Source organism: Pelecanus crispus, chromosome 1 (assembly GCF_030463565.1).
Source record: "Pelecanus crispus isolate bPelCri1 chromosome 1, bPelCri1.pri, whole genome shotgun sequence".
In the NCBI taxonomy this organism is placed as follows: Eukaryota; Metazoa; Chordata; class Aves; order Pelecaniformes; family Pelecanidae; genus Pelecanus; species Pelecanus crispus.
In genome coordinates, this window is record NC_134643.1 from 219685065 (window position 1) to 219711839 (window position 26775).

The following is a 26775-nucleotide window of genomic DNA, read 5'->3' on the forward strand; positions in this document are numbered from 1 at the left end:
ATTGCTACTCTACCCTTAACTGGTTTAGTGGTGAACTTGGTAACATTAGGTTAATGGTTGGACTGGGTGATCTTAAAGGTCTTTTCCAACCTAAATGATTCTGTGATTCTATGGCATTGTGGCATGGAGTTGCAGCAGGCTCGCCTCTATCAGGCTACTAAATTCAGCACCCCCCTAACATCATGTAATAATTCATGCACACATATTGCAAACATTAATTTTTGCTATCACAGACTACAACACAGTGCAAGGCTAAACTGAGAAAAAAACTGCTTAACTTTGCAGGCTCATGTTCATTGCTATGTACCTCTTATTTTCACCAAAGCAGAAAGATTAAAAATGTGACAGGGAAAGCTATTCTCATAATCTGTTTGAGTCATTCTTCAGTGAGAATTGGCAGGGAAAGAATAATGGCTAGAAAGACCTGGAAATAAGAAACTGCGCTCAAAGTGTGTATGATGGCAAACTATATACAACGTTAAAGCTTTAACTTTAGTAAAGCAGGGGAACGCCTATAAAATATAAATTAACTAGGTTTTAGGTATAGCCGAAAATCAAAAAGATGTGGAATTCAAGAACTGGGTAGAAAGTCAAGTATCATTTATTTTCCTTCAGTAGGTCTGCACACAGAGATAAGGTTCATTGAGACATGTAACTGAAACCGGGGTGCCCAGTCCTGACTAAAGACCAACCTGTCTTACTGATGAGATGAGTCTCCTTAAGTCATGAGAATGGCTCCTGGAGATTGGTCCCTATTTTGAAAGAAACTTGGACATCTTTCAACAATGTCAAGATATGAAAAAATGTTCTATAAACTAGAATATATTTGTGTCCTTCCACATGAAAATCAAATGCCTGGAGAACAAAAGAAGAGCACCTCTCTTACTTATTTTACAAACAAACTTCAAAGTAATACACAATGCCTCTAAAATGAAATGAAAGAGTATTGAAAGCACCAGCTGCAAATTACATTTGTCCTCCTCTGGGGGAATAACAGGAGGTCATATGGACAGTTGGAGACTTTTACAATTTATAGAGTAAGAAAGAGCACTATTAAGATAACAGCAATCTGCTTCTACTAAAGAGAAAGATGATGGTGAAATCAGAGTGATTAATCAACGCTGTACACTGCACATTATTCGAAAAATTATAATAGCTCAATAGTTTCAAGATAAAACCAGTGTGCTATGCTCACCTCTCCCTCACCTTTGCAAAGTCTAAGTCCTGAATTTGGACACTATCCAAGATTAATTTTGTTATGACCACACTACTGCCCAATTAAGCTGTGTAAAGATTGAAGCAATCACACTTGCCAAAATCCAATAAAGTGAAGTTTTCTGCCTAGCTAACATAAAACACCGCATATTCAGCACAAATAATTTATAACTAAAAAGAATCCAAAGTTTTAAACTATTGCCATCTTTATGGAGAACAATTTACAGGCACAAATCAGCTGACAGCTGATTGAATATGTTAGTGTACGATACAAAGAAAAATGCTCTTCAGTTGTCATTTCTTTTCATTAATAATCTGCACAAACTGGAAATTTATCTCATGTAGGCATCTTTACTTTCTATTACCCTCAAACTAAGTCAATCTTCTACAGAAAATTATGAGAGCTGAGATTTTTAAGATCAGGAAAACAGATATTATCTGTGGTATATTTGGGTTTGCTACTATATGCAGAAAGCTAGGTCATCCAAACACTTATTAAAAGTATAATTTACCACTGAGGCTGATTCACCAGATCACTGCATTAAAAGTACCATGGGTTTTTCTTATGTAACATGTGGATTAGAAATGAGTGACATTCCAAAACAGTCAACACTTACAACTTGCAACAGTAGGGACTTTGCTTCAGAATATTTCCTGAAACCATGCTGAAGGTGTGTTAGTTTTACAGCATCATTCAGCTAATCCCTGGCTAACAATAGGGGTAAATGAGAGAGAATTTAAATGGTTAATTTTGCATTTTTATTAAAGCGAAATGGTGTTCATTCAGATTTATTTATATTGCTGTAGGAAGAGTAAGAACACACTGCAGCTATTGTAAAATTTTAAAAAAGTTAACATAAATAATGTGAAAACCCTCTCCTATAAAAACTGCAGTAGATAATGTTAGGAGCAATGCATAAAAGATTATAAGGGAAGAAATCTTTTCTATCCAATGTTATTACTAATGTTGCGTTATGTACTGCCAGGATAACAACCACCTTGCCTTGACTGAACTTTTAGAGGTAGTTTGCAAAGCAAAGCATCAATCAATTCTAGACATAAAAAATAAATATCCTTAAAATTAGAAGGAAGGGTTCTCGTAAAATAAATTCCAGATATGTCTCATCTTAAAGGACTGAAGCGTCATAGAAATTAAGCCCTTCCATTTCCAATAAGACGTGAAACCAATGTTTTTCTTTTCCACTTTTCATCAAAACTAGTTTTCACCAAAATTAGTTTTCACTTCAATACTGAGCAGTTACTTTCTCTTTACTTCTTAGGTTATCCAAGGTCAAAGGAATACGTCTGTCTCTGACAACTGTACTCCAACTTTTGCCTAGCTAATGCCTGAAGTCCTCCAAAATGAGGTCTTATGGAATGGGAAAGCTCTTTCTTCCACTTGTATAATTAAAACTATTAAGATAATGACATCTGTGCTAACTTCTTTCACTTTTGAAAACAGCTTTCAGTTAAGTTCTACACCTAACACAGTGAAATCTACCTACAAGTGCCATTGTCTCAAATCACAAAGAAATTACATCTATAGTTAAGTAATTATTCACTTGTACTCTATACTATGTTTCCCAGTTCAGTTCAGAACTGTGACTTCATGACAAAGTAATTCAGAATAAAGCTATCGCTATGGAAAAAATTGTTTTGTGTACTTGAAGAGGTTTATTAACTTCTTGAATATACTTCCCAATTAAACTTTTTATGCAAAAGAATAAAAAAATAAAATGAACAGAAACATTTATGGAAGACAATGGGTTTGATGGCTTAAGACCATGGATTGTACTATAAAAACATATTTTCAACAGGTCACGTTAACCACTGGATCCTTGCAAACCCACAGATCCTACTGATTTTGGCTTACTGCTACAAAATCCAGTAATGTTAACTGTGGGTCTGCAGTGTAATATATCAAAAAAGGCATGAAAGCAAAAGCTAATTCAAGGCCTGGGAGAGCAAGACAAAAATAAATTCAAACCACATTTAATTTAGGTCAGTTTGAGCCGTGGAATTCTAGGCTGACTCAAATCTCCAAGTACTTCAAACAACTCTAACAGACATGCTCTGCGTTCTGCAGCACATACCAACCTCATGGACAAATTATCTTGGATGAATTAAAAATTAAGTATAGCTGGGCATAGCGTAGGGGTATGTATACACACCTCCACACCCATGAAAGTATATATGATTTTTCTCAGAGTGATAAAAATAACTACTAGAGCAGTGCCTTGCTGGCTTCCCCATGGCAGAGGCTACAAGGATAAGAAGAGCGACCCAACAGGAACAGACTTTGCAAAAGCAAAGCATGGTACCTCTTTCAGGGGGTTTACTTCAGTGTCACCCAAAGAACCGACTACCTGATAGTGGGTAGAGGGGATCCAGAAGCCTGTTGTCAAGTTTAGTTTTTTGTCAGAAAGTCTGCTTCATAAGCTCCAGTGTGTGAACTAAAGACTGTTAATGCTGGGAATTTACTTCTCAAGCACACTCATGATCTGGACTAAAATGCTAAAGTACATACACTCTAAGTATTTCAAATCCAAAAAGTATGAGGAATGACACATTTTCTATGCTGTGTCCACCTGAAGCAAAGAGACACAGACAAGTGTATGATGTGCTCTCTTTACCCTTCAATAAGCTCCTCTCTCCCAGTCTGCTAATGGCAATGTTTCATTCAAACGTCTACAGAAAGAACTTCTTGATTGAATCTAAAGGCCAGGGTTATTTGCAGGTAATTGAAAATGGAAAGTATTATAATTTTGCAGAATGAAAGTGTGAAGGAGTAATTAGATATGTGACCAAGGGATGCTTTCACTCGATGGATTGACAGGATGTTGATATTTCTACCTACATCCAGAACATAGTGAAGGTTTTCTTCTGATTTTTTATGTAATATGTTATGTAGCACTCAAATACGCAAACTAGTGCTCACTCCTGTGGAAAATAAAAGAAATCCCCCCAAATCTTGAAGTTATTTTACTTTAAAGAGTTGCTTTTTTCCTCCTAGTTAAAAATTATGTCTTTGATGAGGCTTAAATATTCAAAATTGCATCCAGAATTTAAAAGGAAAACCCAGTAAAAACAATGACACTTTTACTCCAAAATCACTTTGGCCCCTTTTGTAAGGATTTTCCTTGCTAAAACAGTACATATTAAAAGACAAGGTTTGAAATATATTGACTTTCAGATAGCAAAACAATGGCTATGAAGTAGAGGCAAAACAAATCAGATTCATAAGATCTATTCTGTACTTTTGCTTTGGGTTTTGGACAGCAGCAACATATTTTTCTGATATCCATCATACCAAAATCCATTTAAGTCATCAGATGGCAGGATGAAGATTTTTCTATTTCTGCATGTTTAAGGGGAATTGTTTTATGCTTGTTCATTACTCTTGTGTTATGTAGCACCTTTTTCACTAATGATCTCAAAATATTTTGTAAACAGGATTTAAATCAATCTTGTCAATACCGCTATTATAAAAGAAAAATCTCTTATCCCGCTGCAGAAATGATGACATGCAGAACACAGCAGCATTTGCCAGGGCAAACAACATTGCTGTGATACAATTCAAGGGCCAAAACAGAGAAGCTAAGCCAATGCAGCTTTTAAAAACTAGCACAGAGCTCTACCAGATTTAGCTTTTCTATTCTAATCCACATTAACTGACAGACTGAAAGATGAGTATAAACAACAAACAAACAAAACTGGTGTTTAACAGACTGGAAAACATAAGAGTCATTCGAGATAATAAGACGTGCAATCTGACTTTCAAAACTAATTAAGAAAGAAGCAACAAATTTATTCTGAAGAGAAGTCAATGGGAAAAATAGATATATATACTTATATGTCAATATTTTTATATATTTTAGTACACTCATTAATAAAATATCCCAAATCCAAGAGCTCCCTAATCTTGTGAAGATCCTACCCTTTCAGACAAGACTTTCTTTTTACTCCTCTATTACCACTGTCTTCAAAAATTTGCTCATCAGTCATAGTTATATGTGACATGTAATATTCATTATGTAATGCCACATGAGTTATGTTTTATTGTAGAAACATGTAAGGCCACCTCACTCCTCCAATTTACTTATTTAGGTCTAGGCTGCGCCTACATTCATATTATCCAATAAAAGCCTTTAGAATACCAACTGTCTCTCAGAAATTTGCAGATTTTCCCCATTCTTTTTACAGTCAGAATAAGAAGAATTTCTATTTCTTTGCAGCCTTTGTTTAAGCCTTTGTGTACCTCCTCCTAATATGCTAAATCCAGGTTGCACTGGCTGACTGTGATGACAGAGAAGAAAGCTGAAAATTTTCCTACCCTCCCCATTTTGGCATCATCATGGCCCCCACGCTTCCCTGCACAGGAGCTGTCACAGAGCAACTGCCACCCTCCAGGAAGGGTCTGAGCTCCCGGTGTCCCTAAGCGGGGATGCACCAAACCAGCCGCACAGCCATCTGCATGGCCGCACTCAGGCATGCGTAAAGCAATCCAAAGATTGGATTACAGCTCATGAAAGCATAACCTAAGTAGTCTGAAAATCACTTCTTTAGGAAAGAACTTGAGTGTGTCTGCACAGAACTCAGCACAGGCGGCACAATTAACAAAGCAAACCAGTAATAAAATAACGGTAAATTGTAATAATAATAGTAATTATTAGGGGAAGAAGGGAACAACCATGGTAGGTATGAGTGAACTTATATAAGATTTAGTCAAGGTGAAAGGAAAATGGAATTTATCATGAACTAAATAGGAAGGTTCCCATCCATTTCTGAAAGCGATGAAGCAAAGCCAGCCTTATAGCTACTTTTAACTTAACTATACAGCATTTTGGAAACAAAAAAGAAATAAATAACGCTTATTTTGTGCAACAGAGAAACTGAGATGATTCATGTTATTAAATTAATGCTTCTCATTATACAAAAAGATCTAAAATTTTCAGCCAAAGAATAGAGAACAAACAAACTCCCACAAATGTTTAATTGTGCTTAAAATGCCACAGAATAATTCGTTTTGTACCATCGAAGCTTCCTATCAAATTTATTCCCACGTCCAAAGCTTGGCAAACCAAAGTTTTCAAGCCACTGAACCTAGAAACAAAGCTAATTAACTGTTTCTTGTGTTATTCACTGCAGGCCCAAATTATAAGGAATAACATACAGTATAATAGAATGTGGCCTTTTATCTCATTTAAGAAAAGCATACTGATGAAAAACAGTCCTCACAAGATGATTTTTTTTTCCAAACTATTGAGTTGAAAGGTTTGAAGAATGTCAACAGTATCGAAAGGTTTAATTACATGAATTTAAATCATTAGAATCTTAATGAGACAAATCACTCAGTTTACCAGTTGTACACCAGCTGCAAAAAGGAAATTTCTCTCTATAGGACCAGTGGACACATTACATTTGAAAATGTTCTGTGAATGCTAATCATTGCTGTGAGGCCCCCTCCCTCTGAAAACACTCAGGAATTTTTGAAGATGGCAGAGAGGACGAGCGGAGCTGTTACTGAAATGGAAATGCATTGAAGGTACATTGCTTAAAACAAAACAATGAGACAGGTTTCTCGCACTGCTGAGCCAACAGCTAAACGAAATCATGAGAAGTCTCCATCTGGTATGTAAAAACACTAAAAATAGCCTGACCTTATTTAGGGATCTATCAGGCTATCAGCTGTGGCTAGTAATGTCAGAGAAAAGACAGACCATCTTGATTCACCAAAATTTGCAAATTTATGCTTATCCCAGTGTTTACAATTTGAAAATAATTTCTACATGGCATAAAATGGATTACTTGACTTTGTTATAGTAAATACAATGAAAATTATAGTTATTTAAGAAAGATTTTAATAAAAGGAAAAATTATTTATAGTTTGTTTTTTTTTAAAGCAGCATTTTTTTGCAAAAACACAAGTGGACAGCATTAACCGGTTGTCATGAAAAGCATCTTAAAAAAACCCATCAGGCAGAAATCAAAAACTAATATGTCAAAAATTTTCATGAGATGTATCACTTGCATATATATCCACTTGGCTTTTAATTTTATTTACGTTAATTTAGAAATGGTGCTCAGATTTGTGGAATGCACATTCAAATGAAAGAATTAAAGGACAAGCATCCAAGACTAGAGAAAAACAGGATATGAGAAAAAGAATGTGGTCATAGGAAACGCAGTCCAATTGGTAAGATCTAAAAATTTCTGCCTGTTCCTCCCATGGGAGGCTTCCTGGACTCCAAATACGCTTTGAGGCTTGACAAGAGGAACTGAATAGCAGGGATCTAAGATGGATCTGGCCCCAAAGATCAGCACTTCTGGGTGTTTTGGACTACCATTATCAGAGAGGATTGACTACTCTGTGCCCACTTACATAATGGCTGCTTTCAGCTTTGGAGGGAAAATGTCATAATTGAACTTGACCTCTCTGATCCATAAAATAATTTGTCCCTATAGTGTTAGATGGTTTTCGTGGTACCCAAAAAAGAATAATAACTTTCAGAAGCTTTAATAACCAGCTAGCTAACTCTAAGGATACTGAAACATTCACCAGAGATGTCCCTAGGCATTTTACAGTCTTCCTTCAGGCATGTCTGGAAGTCCTGACAATGCTGAAAAGGCAGGTGCTTGACTCATGTTCAAGTTTCAAAATAATAATTAAATCTAACTTTCTGTTATGTCTTTGAACTGACCTGTCTGAAAAAATATTTTAGGGCATATCTGCTAAATTATATTTCCAGTAAGATGAATTACATGATGATGGCTGCATTATCATACACTTGGCTTATCCAGTTTTGGAAGATTTTCCTCTGCCTTTCTGAATATTTGAGAGACAAAGCCCCACTAACACCCCACAGTGTTACAGGCCCCACATGGTATTATAAGCGGCACTAGGTCTGGCTGGGATGGAGTTAATTTTCTTCACAGTAGCCCGTATGATGCCATGCTTTGATTTATGGCTGACAAAGTTGATAACACACCAGTGTTTTGGCTACTGCTGAACAGAGCTTGCAGCGCATCAAAGCTTTCTCTCTTTCCCATTTTGCCCTTCCTCTCCCAAATGCAAGTTGGCTGGGGGTGGGTAAAGGGTTGGGAGGAGACCCAGCCAGGACAGCTGACCTCAACTGCCCAAAGGGATATTCCATACCATATGATGACAGGTTCAGCAATAAAAGCTCAGGGAAAGGAGCTCTCATGGTGACGGCGTTCGTCTTCCCAAGTAAGTGCTACATGTGATGAAGCCTTGCTTTCCAGGAAATGGCTAAACATCTGCCTGCCGATGGGAAGTGGTAAATGCATTCCTTATTTTGCTTTGCCTGCACGTGCAGCTTTTGCTTTCTATATTAAAATGTTATTACCTCAATATGCAACTCTTCTTGCCTTCCTTCTATTTTCTCCCTGCCCCACAGGAGAGAGGAGTGAGAAGAGCGTGTGGCTGTTGGCCAGAGCCAATCCACCACATGCTGTCCATAAACCTGCTTTTGAAAGGTTCATTGAGCCAGGAAGGGATGCACACACAAGCAAACATATATCTGGCCTAGTGACTACAGCATGTTTCTAGCAGAGGAAATACCATAAAATGAAACCAATCCAAACTAAGCTGTCCTAGTCCTGGGAGCAGAAAGGAGAATGTCTCCCAGCCCACCTTCCCAAACATTAGGTTGGAGGAAGAGGTTATTTGTCCATATGTTTGTCTGTCTTTCTCATTTTGGAGAATGTTCAAGCATACAAATCCTGATCAGAAAGAAATGCCTATCTGTAAAGCAAAGACCCCATGTCCTATGTGGCATTATAATAGAATCATAGAATCGTTTAGGTTGGAAAAGACCTTTAAGAACATCCAGGCCAACCATTAACTTACACTACCAAGTCCACACTAAACCAATCAAGGGTAGACTAGACTAAACCATGTCCCAGAGTGCCACATCTACCCGTTTTTTGAACACTTCCAGGGATGGGGACTCCACCACCTCTCTGGGCAGCCTCTTCCAATGCTTGACCACCCTTTCCATGAAGAAATTTTTCCTAATTTCCAACCTAAACCTCCCCTGGTGCAGCTTGAACCCATTTCCTCTCATCCTATCACTAACTACTTGGGAGAAGAGACCAAAACCCACCTCACTACAACCTCCTTTCAGGTAGTTGTAGAGAGCGATAAGGTCACCCCTCAGCCTCCTCTTCTCCAGGCTAAACAACCCCAGTTCCCTCAGCCGCTCCTCAGAAGGCCTGTGCTCCAGACCCTTCACCAGCCTTTTTGCCCTTCTCTGGACACGCTCAGCACCTGAATGTCTTTCTTGTAGTGAGGGGCCCAAAACTGGACACAGGATTCCAGGTGCGGCCTCACCAGCGCCGAGTACAGGGGCACAATCACCTCCCTGCTCCTGCTGGCCACACCATTCCTGATACAAGCCAGGATGCTGTTGGCCTTCTTGGCCACCTGAGCACACTGCTGGCTCATGTTCAGCCGGCTGTCTATCAACACCCCCAGGTCCTTTTTGGCCAGGCATCTTTCCAGCCACTCTTCCCCAAGCCTGTAGCGCTGCATGGTGTTGTTGTGACCCAAGTGCAGGACCCGGCACTTGGCCTTGTTAAACCTCACACAGTTGGCCTTGGCCCATCGATCCAGCCTGTCCAGGTCCCTCTGCAGGGCCGTGCTACCCTCCAACAGATTGACACTCCCACCCAACTTGGTGTCATCTGCAAACTTACTGAGGGTGCACTCAATCCCCTCATCCAGATCATTCATAAAGATATTAAACAAAGCTGGCCCCAAAACAGAACCCTGGGGAACACTGCTCATGACCGGCCGCCAACTGGACCTAACTCCATTTACCACAACTCTCTGGGCTTGGCCACCCAACCAGTTTTTTACCCAGCAAAGACTACGCCCATCCAAGCCATGAGCTGCCAGCTTCTCACAGAGAATATTATGGGACACTGTGTCAAAGGCTTTGCTAAAGTCCAGGTAAATGACGTCCACAGCCTTTCCTTCATCCACCAGGCGGGTCACCTGGTCATAGAAGGAGATCAGGTTGGTCAAGCCTGGGCTCAGCAGATATGCTTCACCTCAACATTTCTGATTGGCTAGGCTAAATAAGTCCCTCTTCGGTAGCTCTGCTGTGTCCATGTGCTGGTTTTGTCTGGTATAGAGTTAATCTTCACAGAAGCTACTATGAGGCTATGTTTTGGATTTGTGACCAAAACAGTGTTGATAACACAGGGATGTTCTAGTTACTGCCGAGCAGTGCTTACACAGAGTCAAGGCCTTTTCTGCTCCTCACCCCACCCCACCAGCGAGCAGGCTGGGGGGCACAAGAAGCTGGGAGAGGACACAGCTGGGACAGCTGACCCCAACTGACCCAAGGGATATCCCACACCATATGACATCATGCTCAGCATATAAAGCAGGAGGAAGAAGGAAGGGGAGGACGTTTGGAGTGATGGCATTTGTCTTCCCAAGTAACTGTTCTGTGTGATGAAGCCCTGTTTTCCTGAAGATGGCTGAACACCTGACTACAGATTGGAAGTAGGGAATGAACTCCTTGTTTTGCTTTGCTTGTGTGTGTGGCTTTTGTTTTACCTGTTAAACTGTCTTTATCTCAACCCATGAGTTTTCTCACTTTTACTCTTCTGATTCTCCCCCTCATCGCACTGGGGGTGAGTGAGTTTTCGGCTGTGTGGTGCTTAGTTGCTGGCTGGGGTTAAACCATGACAGTCCCAAACATAAGGGACGTAACTCTTCCCATGCACCAGGTAAGAACAAGGTCACTAATTTAGAATTGTCTATTTTTACCACAAGCACCTTCTGTCTATTTATCCAGTTCACATCATGTGTTGGAGACTGAAACAGCCCACAGGCACTTTTTGGTCTACTGTCAATATTTCTCTTCAATGTGTTTGGTCATTTGTCCTTTTTTTTTTTTAAGAGAAAGGAACACTAGTATAAAAGTGGTATAAAAGTATATAAGTATTGATAGACTGTGTTATGGGAATAAATCATATTGATTGAACATCTTGTCACTAGTGTAATTGCATCTGTACTTAGGAATTCTAACACTGTAGCTGCAGAGTATCCTGGGCACAGGTCCAGCGCTGGAAATGAGAACTGGGGCTCACAATGGCCCTGTTGGTAGACCTAGAGAACACTAAATGTGAATCGTCTCATTAAAACAGAAGAAAAGCCAGACCTATTGAAAATGAGAACAGAGCAGATGGTTCTGATGTTAGGAAGGAAAACTGAGACTTAGAAATGATAGGAAGCCTTTTAAGAAAGCTGAACGCAAATGAACAGAGAAATTTTATTTAACTTTTCCACCCTTCCCAATGGTTGAAATTCCCAACAAGGGATTTAATTCTCTTCTGCTTTACAGGAGTGTCATTCTTCTAAATTGCTCTTGGCAGTGATCTTTGCATGTGTTCTGCACAATAATTTCTAAGTTTTAGGAATTGTCAGAAACAAACAAGCTGGCCAGGACAACCCCTATTAAACTTCCTCATCAATAGTCTTCTAAAAGACAGAACCCAGCAATATGATTGGTGTACGTGGATAAATAATTAGGCTTATGCATTGGTATCATAAGAAACAGATGTGGACAAAACACGACAGATGAGAGACATTAATTAGGACCTTTAAAAAGACAACTAAGAGTATGCAAGGAGAAAGATTAGATACTAGCTAGCTAGCTTTGTACTACTTGCTTTTCTTGCCTCCAATCATTTAAGCCTGCTACCCTCCTCATTATGTATTCACTTTGTCTTTCTCTGTGCCCTTTATCTTCAACTATAGTTGCTTTTACAGTCTAAAATGACAATATCAAATGCTTGTAGAAAGGCAGATCTTTTATACTCTAATAAAAACATGCATTTATTTTAGGGCAAAATTTTTTCTGGAAGTCATAAAAGTGAAGAGACAATAAGAAAACATGAAGTCATCTAGGTTCTATTGTTATTTATCATGAACAGCTTTCATCTACAAAAGGAATAGACAGACAAAGAGCTGTTTGCACCATTTGATATTACAGTGTGCATCTAGATATCTTCGTAATAAGCTAGGAAGATGCATGCTGCTCTGAAAGGAAACATTCATACTTCATGTTACTGGCAAGGAGGAAAGGCTTAATGAAATCATATTTTTTTTCAAAGAAAGGCTAATTTTAGTAAGTTATTGTTTATGTGTTGAAGTCTAAACTACAAATTTTGTGTATATAATATATTGTAATTCACCTAAGTGCAATTATCATTCCTGATTTCTTCTTCTAGAAAAGAATTAACCATGTAACTGTAAAAGACATGATTAATTGTAAGATTTATTTATAACTTCTGTGCAATACTGAATAGAATTTCTGTGGAAAAATAAGCAAATTCTATATATTATTAAAAAAATTAATACTTACATAAGGGATTGTGTCCAAGGTGTCTGTGTTGACAATTATAGGGGCAGGGCTTGCCTGAAAGGGGAAAAAAAGAGAGAAGAAATTTAAAAATATGAAATCCATTAATATTGAAATGCCCATAATGATACATTAAATTAAAAGTCTAAAAGCCTGTCTTCCCATTGAATTCACATCATACAACAGTACATAACTTTGGGTACTGTTCAATCAATTAAGGGTGAAGGAAATAGATTCTCAACCTCCAAATCAGAGCTCACTGTGGTCTTTCTTTTCAATTTCATTAGGCTTTGGATCACATCCTGAATACATAATAACTAGTCATTCATTTTTTAGTAGAACTATAAGAGACATGATGTATTCAACTTACAATTAGAGGCCCTTGGGGGGTGACGATTTCAGCTTCCCTTATCGTACAAGTCCACTTTTTGTGTTTGAGCAAAACCAAGATGATCAGCTGATCTTTACAGAGGATAAACCTCAACATTTTATGTTTACACTACTTATTGTCATGCAGTGTGTGTATATATATATATGCACGTATACTATGATATTTATGTCAAAGCTATATATTCTGCATTGTTCATATGCACTCAGGTGATGTTCAGTTTGAAATATAGACCCAGTTTAAAAAGGTTCGTAAATCTGTAAAGCTGCCCAACCTGATCTTTAACTTATTCATGAAAGGCATATCCAGGCTAGTTTCCTGCCACCTGAAATGCCTCTTCCTCTTCCCATGCTGGGTTTCAGTGGTGGTGACCCAAGGCTGAGCTCTGATTTGACCCAGATGCATAATCTTGGCTCGGACTCTGGAGAAAACTGCAGAGCTGTGAGAAAGCGTAGAATAGAGCCACGCACCATAAGTAAAATGTCAGACAGAGGCAGTACTGCTGAGATGGGATTGTTAATAGCTCAAGGACTCAGGAGGAGAAGGATGAACATGTAGTCAGCGTAGTACAAAAAGTGACGGAGGGCACCCCTTCCCTGCCTGCCTGATGCCTGCTTGGCCAGCAATGACTCCTCAGGCCTTGTGTTGGGCTGATGAACATACTAATGCTTAGCACAGCAGCTCATTTGTTCTATTTATCTACACTGTGTGTTAGCCAATGAACAACTCTCTGTACTTTAAAGTTGTATAGACTGCAGAGTCTGTCTGTGCATGGCAGGGATGATTACAGCACTACTGAAAACACTGATGATATTTCTATTATCAAATAGAAACATAGAATCATAGAATCATTTAGGTTGGAAAAGACCTTTAAGATCATCCAGTCCAACCATTAACCTAACATTACCAAGTCCACCACTAAACCAATTAAGGGTAGAGGAGCAATTTCATGTTTCCTGGCTTGGTGGCTGGATTACTTTTTAATGAAAGTAAAAACTAGGAATCATTAAGATTGGAAAGGATCTCTAAGATCATCAGTCCAACCATCAACCCAACACCACCATGCCCACTAAACCATGTCCCAGAGTGCCATGTCTACCCATTTTTTGAACACTTCCAGGGATGGGGACTCCACCACCTCTCTGGGCAGCCTCTTCCAATGCTTGACCACCCTTTCCGTGAAGAAATTTCTCCTAATATCCAACCTAAACCTCCCCTGGCACAGCTTGAGCCCATTTCCTCTCGTCCTATCGCTAACTACATGGGAGAAGAGACCAACACCCACCTCACTACAACCTCCTTTCAGGCAGTTGTAGAGAGCAATAAGGTCTCCCCTCAGCCTCCTCTTCTCTAGGCGAAACAACCCCAGTTCCCTCAGCCACTCCTCATAAGGCCTGTGCTCCAGACCCTTCGCCAGCTTTGCTGCCCTATTCACTGCAGGATTTCAAAACCTAAGTAACATAACCCGAATTAAGGATGTAATATTAGTGCAGAAATTCAAATGCTTTGTCAATTTCACCTTTTCTTTCCAATTTTGGTGTAGATATTGTAAGACAATTCTGTGTTCATAGAAATTTTATGTTATTGCACAAGAGCTACTGATGATTAATGCCATTAATCTATACAACTGTGTAACTTGTGAATAAAAAAACAAAAATGAAATGCATACAATTTAGTGTGTAGATGTTTCATGGCATGTATCAGTTATCATAGTAAGGTAGAGTTTAATATTAAAATGCTTAGTATCTGAAAAGATATTATACACCTATACCCATTTATTCCCATTGTGTCCTATAACACTGGACACTTTGGAGTGATAGATAAAAGCTGAAGGCCATTTGATTATAATATTTTTAGCTTTAGGTATATGGAATTATTTATAACTGTATTATCACTGAAGGTTAAACAAAGGATTTCCTTTTTAGAAACATAGTTTTTACTTACATGAATATTTAGCTCCATACACTTAAAGACTGCTACCTTTGCTACAGGAAGAAAAAGATCTTTTTTTTTTTTTTACAGTAATCTGTTGTCTCTACCAAATTTTGCCTTTTGTTGATTTTATCCTCTTTTAAATTTTTATATACTTTGAGAAGGTCTCGTACCAAATATAAACAAAGTTTGCAATCTTCAGAATGAAAGCTTCTTTCCACTGATTTAAAAAACAATATGTATTAGAACATCAAACATCTTTCAGAAATCATTTTCCAAAACATTCTTGTACTATCACCAATTGCCTCTAACCCATCAAGGAACAAAGCCTTATATCCATATCACATTATCTCTTCAGCCAAAGAGATTTCTCAATCAGAAACTAGTAATTTTGGGAACACTATAAAAATAATATTTAGGGGACTTGGAACTTCTTTTGAAAACTCAGTTACTCCTTTACTTCCTCTTACAAGCACAAGCAGAACAATACTATCACACTATCAGTTGTAGTTGCCTTCAGAAGGACTTTCACAGCCTCACTAGATCCCTGTTTCAGTGCTAAACCACCCTCATTGAGAAAAGCTTTCTCTTATATCTAACCAGAAATTCCCTTAATGCAACTTGTGTCTGTTGCCTTGTACTTCTCCTGTGCATCTCTGAGAGGAGTTTGGCTTTGTCTTCTCCCTAACCACCCCTTAGATGGTTGAAGACAGCAATTAGATTCTGCCCACAGCCTCTTCTTCTCCAGAAGAAGCTCTGGAGCTTCTTCTGACCTCTCCCAGCCTTTTCTTGTATGTTCTGTGCACCAGAAGCAGTGACTGTTGTGTGTGCCACCATCTTGGTTATCCTCCACCCAACACACTTTGGCATACTGGGAAACCTAGAACTGGTCACAGTGCTCCCAATGCAGTCTCACAGGTCATGAGTAGATGTGCCTCAAACTGCTGCCTGGGCTGTTATTAGTGCAGCCCAGCCTTCACCATTGCGAGGGCACATGGCTGAGTCATGTGCAACTTGTTCTCCACTCTGCAAAGCTGCTGCCTAGCTGGACTGTGCCTGGCTGGGACTGCTGCATCTCTTATTCTGTCCAGGTGCAGGAACTCCTGCCCGTTGTCACTGAACTTCATGAGGTTCCTCTCAGCCCATTTCTCCTGTCTGCTGAGATCCCTCTGAATGGCAACTGTCCAATGTGTCATTTGTTCTGCCCAGTCTGGTGTTACCTAAAACCTTGCTGACAGTGCACTCTATCTAATCATTCTGGTAATTATAGAAGATGTTAAATAGCATTACCACCAGTATCAACTCTGTGGAAACACTAAAAGTAACTTGCCACCGGTTACTGGACTTTGAATTGCTGACCACTACCCTTTGGGTCCAGTGGTCTAGCCAGTGTCCTCTCATCTTCTAGTACATCTATCTCTTTTATTTGGCTACAAGACAATTTGTGCTGAAAGCCTTGCTAAAATCAAGGCGAATGACACCTACTGATTTCCCCTCATCCACAGAGCTAGTCACCTCATCAGAGAGAGCTGTCAGGTTGGCAAGGCACAATATACCCTTTGTAAATTGATCTGCCTCTTTGTAATCACCTTCCTCTGTCCTTCATGAGCCTTAACAGGGCTTCCTGGAGGCACCCACCAGAATGTTTCCATTTGTTAGCTTCCTACCTAATCCTGACCCCCAGGTTCTCACTTGGCCTGTCACCCAGCAAAAGTCTGAGCATTTAAGCTGCTCCGTTGAATAGTGTGATCCTTCCCCGCCTAGCCTTCCTACAGAGCCTGTAAAGAACTGGCTTTCAAGCAAGAACATGCTTCAGTTTTGGATGGATATAGTGACTATAACCATTCACTCGCAACTAATATCATTAGTGCATTTTCTTTTTCTGTTCCTCCTGTTCCTATCTGTGCATGCGTATGTGTGCGTGCATGTGTGGGACAGCAAGTCTGTGGGGTGATTTGGTTTTTTTAACTGGGAAAACTGATTTAATACAAACATTTTGCTCCATTCTCTCTAACATATAGTAATTTGAAGAACACTGACATCCTGAGCTACAACATTGCATTTGAGTGCAGGAAATGGAGCTGATTGTATTAGTTGTGTCCTGTTTGTAGCTCATGCTTTAAAGAAAAGTAGGAAGCTTTAATCATGCAGAGCTGAGAAGACAGTTTGCAACCACTGGAGAGAGCCCTAAATATAGTGCTAGCCCTGGAGTACACAATAGCATCAAAATAGTCCTGTAATCAGAATGAAGTTACTCAAGGGATAGGTCAAGCGAAGATCAGTAGCAACAGGGAGTCAGAAGGATTTTACCTTCCAGAATGATGTGTCTATATCTATTCTGACTTAAAAACACATCACATGCACTGATTCACCAAATTCTCAAAAAAGATACCCAGATATCTGCGCACTTCTTATAGAGAACACTGACAAATCTATCATAGCAGTTCATCAGCTCGTCAAGAACACTTCCAATTGTGCATAAATTAACAAATGCATGCAAAAAAATTTCTAGATTCTCTTAAGAATCTCTGCCTACTGTGTCTTTGAGACAGCACTGCCTCTTATTTTTCACATTCTATATACCCACACATATATAAACTAGATATCTAAGTTTGAGACTGGGTTAGAAGAAGAAATGGCTTTCTGGAAGACAATTACTTTATTCCTAGCTCTGCCCTATGACCTGCTCTGCAGTCTTAAACAAGACATTTAATTACTCTTCACCTAGCTTTTCCCAGCTATAAAGCAACTCTAGCAAATCTGGCTTAATTTGGTCAAAGTTTTAAGAGAGATTGTGGTCAGCAAGAATGAAATTATCTATCTATATGTAGGGAGTTCTAAAATTTTACATGTCTAATTGCCTAACTTGAAGGATGAATTCAAATCAGTAGTAATTAGCTTATGAAAGAGGCAGCCCTTTCTTAAGTCAGGTAGCATACAGAGGGCTCCCAGACTTTGCAATCACATTTTGAAGATGGGAGGAGGCCTTCATGAACATATTCACAATTCTGCAGCTGCAAAATAAATCCAAACTGATTACCAAAAGAGGGAATTTTACTGAGTGTAGTGAACTGAGTGATCCTGTTTTCCCCACTCCTCATGCACTTTCCTTTCTGCCCTAACCCTTACCTATACATTAAGTACTACATTATGCTGACAATGTACCATGTGGCTCTCAGTCTTATAACTACTGCTCCCTGCACAGACCTTTTTCCTGCCCTTGACTAGAAGCAGTGCTTTCAGCTGAGCCATCTCTGTGCTTTGAAGAAAATGCATCACACTGACAGCTGCAGTGACAGATTGGCATAGCTGGGACAAAACTTGAATAGCTTTGGGGGAAAAAAAAAAGAGGAAGACGATTTTTTTTCTTCTTTTTAAAAGACTTGAGCACAACAGACTTTGCTTCCACAAATATATATGAGATTGTTCTGCTTGCAGCGAGTCAGACGGTCTAGTTGCTTTTCCACCAGAAGCACATCTTAAAAGCAAGATACAGTGAAAGCACTTGAAGCCAGTAGAAAGAGAACAAAAAGGCACACGATCTACTTCATGAACATTCACTCTGCTACCGAATTCTCTACAAGTGTATGACATGACTCATACCTCTCAGACAAGATGAACTTTCCTGCTACCATGAGTGCTAGCATTATCCTGGTTGACTGGTTTTACTTACAGCATTCACAGTTTTATAGACTACCCATATTACCTTGAATTTCATTCTTTTCAGAGCATTCATAATTCCCTGTTTTAACTGTTCCTACTATGCAGGGCTGTATTCCACACCAGTCCATGAAACTGCTTCCATAGGTATATGGTAACTATTTTATAAATAATGAGCACAGCACATTACTTCTTAACTGGAAAACACTAAAACAAGTATGTGATCATTTTGAAACTATCTACATATACTTATTCCTAGCTGCAATTCTAATTTGACTCAGAACTCTCAATTGCTTGTTTTCCTGTTAAGGAATCACCATCGTTATCTACATTATTACATTTAAGTGAACTCAAAATAAAGAGGTGGTGAAATTTAGAGTAATACAACAGTGTATGTATTACCAGTTAAACAGCAAGTTGAGTTGGCAGTGGCTTATTACCATCTTTTGCAAACACCTGACTCTGTGGACTACAAGTCAGAGTTAAGGGCTCATCTTTCCAGGTAGTCAGCCCTAAATTCTAAAACACTCTCTTGGATATTCAGTTGCAGTTTTATTTTCCTCCAATATGTTAGCATTTTGTGTCTTAATAATACAAAGTCGAGCAGCCCCTATATTTGTACATGAATAGGGCACATTGCATCTCTCAGATATAGCGTGTCAGACTGAGGCCTTAAGAAGGTAACACTGAATAAGTTTTAAATTAATTTCATATTTGCAAAAGTTTCCTTTCATAACTGCAAGAAACAGATTTACATTGACATGCAATGGCAGGAAAGATTAAATGATAATTTAGATGTCAAAACAGTAGTTCTCTGGCATGCTATGAGGCCTCAAGATCACAGAACACACAGAACCATTCGTCGTATTTACCACTGAATTACAAACTGTAGGACTAAGAAGGACAAAAAGTTATTTGTTTGTTATGAAACAGAAAGTATAAAAGATAGGGAGCCTTTTTGAACATCTAAAGAATGACTTTTCAGCAAACAATCCTACCTCTGCTTAGAGACATGAAACAGAAGTCAAAAGCAGCTTTGCTTGCAGGTTGCAGTTGTCAAGAATAGTAAAATGCCTCAAGAAATCCTCGAGACCTTTCCCTATATATATATAATGCAACCTCATATAAAGCCATTTAAATTAAAGGTAAATAATGCCTTTCAAAGAAGGTGGCCTTATTTTTGGGCTCAGGGTTTTGTGTTGTTTTTTAGGTAATCTGTGGGAATAATTTCTTATTTAAAATTGTATTAGCTGTGTCATTATTTAAACAAAAAAGAATTTAGACATAAGGAAAACTTTACATTTCTGGGTGGATCCACATGCTGCCAGAGAGAAAGGCAAGAAAGCACCTACTTCCACTAGTAGTTGAAGTTTCACCTGTACTGATACTGCCCGTTAGAAGTTTGAATATTCAAGAAGTTGAATAATCATTGAATTAGCAATGATTAACATAATGGTAAGTTTTTGCCCAATATCAGATCCAGTGAAGGACACAGAAAAGTCAATGGGAAAAGTTCTATAGAGAATGAGGATAATTATGGTACATCTGAATTTCCAGTGAAGATATTATTCAAACAAATGTTATTACCCATTAAATTTTGAGGTGATAACCTTCCTATCACTAGGCAGGGTGGATCCATCTGTCTCATTCTAGGATGCCAAATGCCATACTACGACTCACACAGAGTCACATTATCACATCTCTACTGACTTGCAAAAGAAATTGATGCAAAGTGTCTTACACCAGTGCTCTAGCTTTGAACAGAAATTTAGGCCTAAATCCTGTTTGTAGATCTAGCCCTTCAGCATGTGTTCATGGCCTTTTGCAAGTGCATGGGCCATAACATTCATTTATTACACAGATCTCTGCTCTGATCTCTGATCTGATCTCCACAGTGCTTCAGAACTTTCCCCAAAGTCTGTGTCAGAGCATATCTTTTAAAAAAATAACAGCTTTAACCAATCCAGGCAATGCCAGTTTTTGGTATGTTATTAAGTCTGGATATGGAAACTTTAGAATCGAGAACAAAAATAGAAATACATTCCCTATGGTCTTTTTATAAGTGTATTATCTTCAAAACTCTGACATCTGATATGTATACGTTTTTTTCTCAGATTCTGTATCATTCATAACAATTTTATAAAAAGATGAAATATTTGAAAAATCTTGCCACTACAATCAATATTGGTGGAAAGATACACTGGAAAAATAAAGTGTTATGGAGTGATGTTACTGAAAACCTAAGGGCTAAGCTAACTTATTTTATACTATGAAATTACCAAAACAGGGTACATCTTCCATTTTAAACATCTAATTGACATTCTGCTACATCTATAATCAGATCTAAAAGTTTCTGGGTGAAAGTCCCTGCATAACTGAAGTTAATGGTAAAACATTGATCTGCTTCAATAGAGTCAAAATTTGAGCTAGTATGTTTCTTCTCAATATTAGCTTTGGTTTTCTTCTGGCAGGATTTATAGAGCATGCATGCATTTAGTCAGCAGGTTCATGAAAGCAATAATAAGCAAAAATAATTTAGAACCAACTAAACAAATTAATATTCTGCTTTCAGGTTATTTTGTGTCTTATTTTTAAAGCACATTAGCTAAATATCCAGAAATTAAAAATCCAGGAAAAAAAAAAATTTAACACAAAATGTTTGTTATCCACAGAGTGGATGGCAAATGGTCTCATTGACTTGAGCATTCCCATTTTTTCTTAAACATTAACAAGCAAACTTTTCTACAGTTTGCCTAAGCATTAGCTTTACTAAAGATAGATTGGTACAGGTTTTTTATAAAACAGAGTGAACCTCAAGAAGAGCTGCACAACAAAAAGAACAGGAGAGTAATCTCAAATACCCATCAAGTTCTTGTAACCTGAAAATATATTAATTTATTGCACTACTCAGAAGTGTAGACTACTTCATACATTTATATACAAATACTTTTTCTCTGCAACTGGGCTATAACATTCTACAGAAACAACACAAGTGTGTGCGTGTGTACGTATGTATATAGAGAAAACCATGTATGCATATAAACATGCACATACACTCAAACGTAGACTAGGAAAAAAGCACGCACGCAGTTTTTAGGCATCCTATTTGCTGCATGCTACAAGTGCATGATTCAGCCTTGATGTGCACAAAGATAAAACTCTTTCCAGAGAGAGGAAAACAGAACCAAAGCAAAACCACAGCCATTCTATCCCTCCTTTCTCTTCAAAAGTGAAGGCTGCATCACCCACAGCATGATTTTCTATTTTTAAAATCATGCTACACCAAGCTCACAAAGCAGTTATCCAGTATCTCATTCTGTTACCTTTTTACAGCCTGAAGTACCTGCAGGCTGAGTGTAACATTTATTCCCGTGTGGAGACTTTTATAATGAGCCTCAAAAACACAGAAACAAATGGACTAAAAATTGCAGCGCAGATGAAGTCAATAAAAAAAGGTGAATGTAACACTAAATGTAAAATAGGGAAACCACTTTAACAAAATTTACTATCTATTCAAGAGATTTATCAGAACATAAATTCCAAAGAGCCAAACACCTGCTTTCAGGAACTAATCAACTGCATCGAGCAGTGTAGCCAGCAGCCCAGAAATGATGGAACCAGTGTCAAAGAGCACTTGCCTCTGCTTGGCAAGAGCAGAAGAGACCAAGACTTACTGGTGCTACATTAAAACTGTCCATAGAGAGGAAAGAATAAGAAATAGAGAAGGAAGCATCTTTAGAGTTTTAGAATGGTTCTCAGGTATAACAGCAGTAGAAAAATCACCCTTGATCCTGTTTCAGCACTGAAGTTGCCAGGAGAAGAGCTGGGCGTTACTATGGTCCATAAACCGCGTCAACTTAATTCACTGATTCTGGCTAAGTATGTATAGGAGCAAAACTATTTTGTCAAAAGCTTTCACTTAATGAATGTACATTTAACAGTATTTAGGAAGAATTTAAAGAATTAAACTTGATTTTTAATATCTGCAACAAACTCAAAGTTAAATTGGGCTGTGCTGTACCAAAGAGGGGTTTGATTTTTATGTCAGTAGAAGTAAACTTCTAGCCTAACATCCTCTGGAAAAGTTTTAATTGATGTCCCAGAGTGTCCCTTCATGTCCCAGAATCACTATGTGATGAATAAAATTAACAAAATAATTCCAAATATAACGCTTTCCAGCAGCTTGTTTCAAACCCTGAATCATTGCAGGATGACTGCACTCACAGTACATTATTTCAAAAGATAGGAAACGTCGGTGTATAAAGTGAAGCTATCCGGGGTTCAGGGCAAGCCAAGCATTTTACAAGGTTTTGCCTCACGTAGCATAAAATGCATTTCTCAATGGAGATGCACTGTTAACATAAATTACAACCATTTAGTATTTTACTATAGGGCTTGCCAACCATTTTTAATCTCAGGTTTCTCACCGAGGTCCTTCTGTCTGAGAGACTGGGTGTTCTGTGGGTGATTTGCAGGACAATGCATGCTAAAACTGCCACTTTTCCATAATTTTACAGATTGTAGCATCCAGCAGGAATGTCACAGGCTGCCGAACTTAGCAAGGACTCTTCTCATGAATCCATGCAATACCATCAGGTTTGACTGAAAAAGGAGAATGTTCCCTTTAGGATGATGCAATTTTGTTTAGATTGATAGATGGTGGAAATACACACATGCCATTTTCTTTTAGTTTTTAGGACCAAATTCCCTTATAGTTTAAAAATTTGCACAGAGGAAAAAAAAAGTCCTATTTCTAGTCTTTGTATCTTGTTATACCTTAATCTGCTGCATTCAAGTGCCCTTTTTAAGGAATACACCCTGCTGAAACATGAAGCTTGTATTATACCTGCCTTCCACCTTGCAGTGGGCACAAACAGCGAGGTTTTGGTAGCAGGGGGGCTGCAGGGGCAGCCTCTGTGAGGAGAGGTTGGGGCTGCCCTGTGCTGGACACAGCTGATTCCAGCCAGCTCTGGACCAGACCCACCACAGGTCATGGCTGAGGCAATCGGTGAAGCTGGAGGCACCTCTGAACCCATCAGAAGAATTTAGTTGCACCTCTGGTACTCCATGGTGGAGCTGGCAACACCCTGAAGGGACTGCGGCGCATGGAGGGCCCGCTCTGGAGCAGAAGAGACCAGTAAGGGCAGGAGAGGTGTTTGGAGTGAATCTGAGCCTGGGAAGGAGGTGTTTTCCCTAAGTGTTAGTTTAACTGTTTATCTTCTTTGTTTCTCAGTATTTAACTGTTTCTGTTAATTGGCAATAAAGTTAAATTCCCCAAGTTGAGTCTGCTTTGCCTGCAACACACCTCTTCTTCTGAAATGTCACTGTAGAAGAGGTATTTTTTCAGTATCTTTTATATATTCATCCTATTTTCCGATAAATCTACAAATCATGTTTTGGAGTTGAGACTGCAACAGCAGAAGAAAGTAAAGGAACAAGGTCTTTCGTTATGAAAGAAAATGTTGACTTGACTAGCAGAGGCAACAAAGAGAAAGTGGAAGCCGTACTGCAGCCACAAGGAAAGTTAAGTTATCGTGTAAAAATATAAACACATAAAGTAGCAACTGATTATTGTTCATAGAGGAGCTTTCCACAGAGAAGGAAAGCTATATCTTCTTCTGCTAACGTATAGTCTATTGAGATGCAATTGCTGTCAACCTCTTAATTCGTAGAAATAGCATTTACCAAAATATTTCAAAAGAAAAAATCAATGCAACATGGCACCACAGGTTTGCAGAATAATGAAACCATGCAAAGGGACCGAACTTCAGATGGGTAGTAATAGTGCCATAAAAGCAGCTCTACTATATATCATCATTTAGGCAAAGCAAATGCCTGGGGCCACTATGTCTGAGAAATACAAACAACATAACTGGAGGGTACAGCAAAACTGACAATCTTTCAAAGAACTCATATAGGACCTTAAAAATACACCAAACTTAAATCAAAATTGTAGGCACAGAAAAAAAAAAAATAAGGCAATTCCTTTCAAGAAATAATCAAGGGAAGAGCATCCTTGTGAACATGACAAAATTAGATTAAGGGTGCAAATAGGTGTGCCAATTCTAAAATGACAGAATTAAGAAGTCAGACTAAAAGCAAAAGGAAGAAATGTAAAAAAAAATTCTTTGATGTTATGAGTGATGCAGAGAAACACTTCAGGAAAATTATACTTGCCTTTCTTTCAACAAGTATTTTGCTATTTTTAACATGGTGATATTTTTCAATTTCATGCCAAGGGCAGGCAAGCAGATTTTATACACTGATACAACTGTGTGGCAATTTCATCAAACTATAGTATAATCTCCCTAGAGGAGATATAGAAGCCCTATTGCCTAAAACTCTTTGTATAAACTTAGGCTAAGCACTAAAATACATACTGTAGGCAGTACTCATATTCTGGCAGATGGGCAACATGACCCGTGAGGTCTTTCCTCATCTTTGCATTTTAACATTCTGTCATTTCTAGCAGTGTTGTTTTGGCTAGAATTGGATGCAGAAACACTGAGTAAAAAAGGATTATCTTAAACTGAATTAAAATAGATGGGGACAATTTTAACGGTGACTTATCTAGCAACAAGTAAGATGGCATTTTTACTGATGAGGCAGTCACAAAAAGTAAAACAAGGCACCACTTTGAAATATGATCATTCTTAGATTATAGGATATATTTTAGTTACTGATTTCAAGACATCTTTTCTGCCATGTAAGATACAAAAATCTAGCATGCTACTATTCATATACATTAATAATAGTGACCTGGACAGGACTAGGAGAGTTCTGCTCTCTCTGGATTTACTGTGTGAATGTGTATAACTAAAAAATTAAACAAACCCACAAAATGAAACAACCTTCCTTGTACACAGAGACAACATTGACCTCTCACTGTCACTGTATTGAACAATGAATGTTAGAATCACAGAGACATAAAACCTAAAAACTGTCAGAACTGATCTACTAAGATTGAGAAGATGGGTTGCAAATCAATTAGAGGAGCTTCAAATGTCACAACAAGCTTTCATGCATTTACATGATCCCCCAAACACTGGAACATTATATGGTTCATAAAGTCAAGGCAGCCTCTCCCTATAATAATAACAACAACAACAACAATAATAATATACAGCTCCTGGATGTCTGTCTCTGATACCATGGTGTTTTGTTTCTCTGTTTTTAATGGAAAATCTCCAGGAGAGGACTTTCAGAAACAAGCTTTGATTACTGTTAGGAAGGAAAAAGAGAACATTTCCTGAGAAAGAATTAGCACTGCAAGTTATGCGCTATACATCAGGTGATAGGAGAAAACACCTGGAAAAGGACTAAGAATAGCATCTAGAAACACAAAAGGAGCTGGCTGCTTCAGGCAGGATGTAAGTAGAATATAGGCATCGGAATTCAAGAATGCAGCCCTCAAAATACTCACTCAGCTTTAGGAACACAGATTTCCTTTGTGCCTGCACAACAGTGCTTCAGGCTCAAAAACCAACCCAGCATCTCTCTCATGCAACTGCCATTCAGACAGGAGGCAGCCTTTACCAAAGAACCCTTTGGACAGATCCAGCCTTCTCCTACCCCATCTTTTTAGGCACCAGTTCCACCCTCCAAATGAAATGGAAAATTTTCAACATATCCCACTCATCCAGTAAATCATGATGCCTGGCAGAAATATCACATTTACCATTCTCAGCCTGTTGTAAATCCTGACTTTCGCCATAGGACGTCTGGGGAAAATTAACACCTAATCTGATGGTGCTTTCCAAAAGCTAACCAACTTCACACGCGGGTGCACCAATTCTGAGCACTAACATATAAAAACCCCACTGCAGACCTGACCCTGATACTAAATAAATGTTTGGTTCGGAGGACAAGAAATGGGAACATCGTGTGCTTCAGAGGAACGGGAGAAAAATGACATAGAAAATATTACAGCAAAAAGAACACAGAATCTGCGGGAGGCACCGGGTTTTTTAGGGCAGCTGTAACAAGGAGAAATCAAGAGACTCCAAAGTTAAAGTCAGCCCATCCTTCACATGCTACTATATGCTTTGTGACACATTTTGAAATGTCTCTTTTGGTTATAGTATAAGCTCTCTACTCACACACAAACAGGGGTCCAAGCATCTTTTGCTATCATCCCATCTGGTACTGAAGGCACTTAGTTTTGCTCATTTATTAGCTCAA

At 38.6% G+C, this 26775-nt stretch overlaps 1 protein-coding gene across 7 annotated transcripts in view; it reads right to left on the reverse strand.

Moving 5' to 3' along the window:
* Positions 1 to 26775, reverse strand: part of DLG2 (discs large MAGUK scaffold protein 2) — a 677470-nt gene that overhangs the window by 416854 nt on the left and 233841 nt on the right. For all 7 annotated transcript variants that reach the window (XM_075727693.1, XM_075727696.1, XM_075727698.1 and 4 more), the window contains one exon: positions 12618 to 12671. In XM_075727693.1, coding sequence (XP_075583808.1) covers positions 12618 to 12671 — 54 coding nt within the window. The remainder of the gene's footprint in view (positions 1 to 12617; positions 12672 to 26775) is intronic.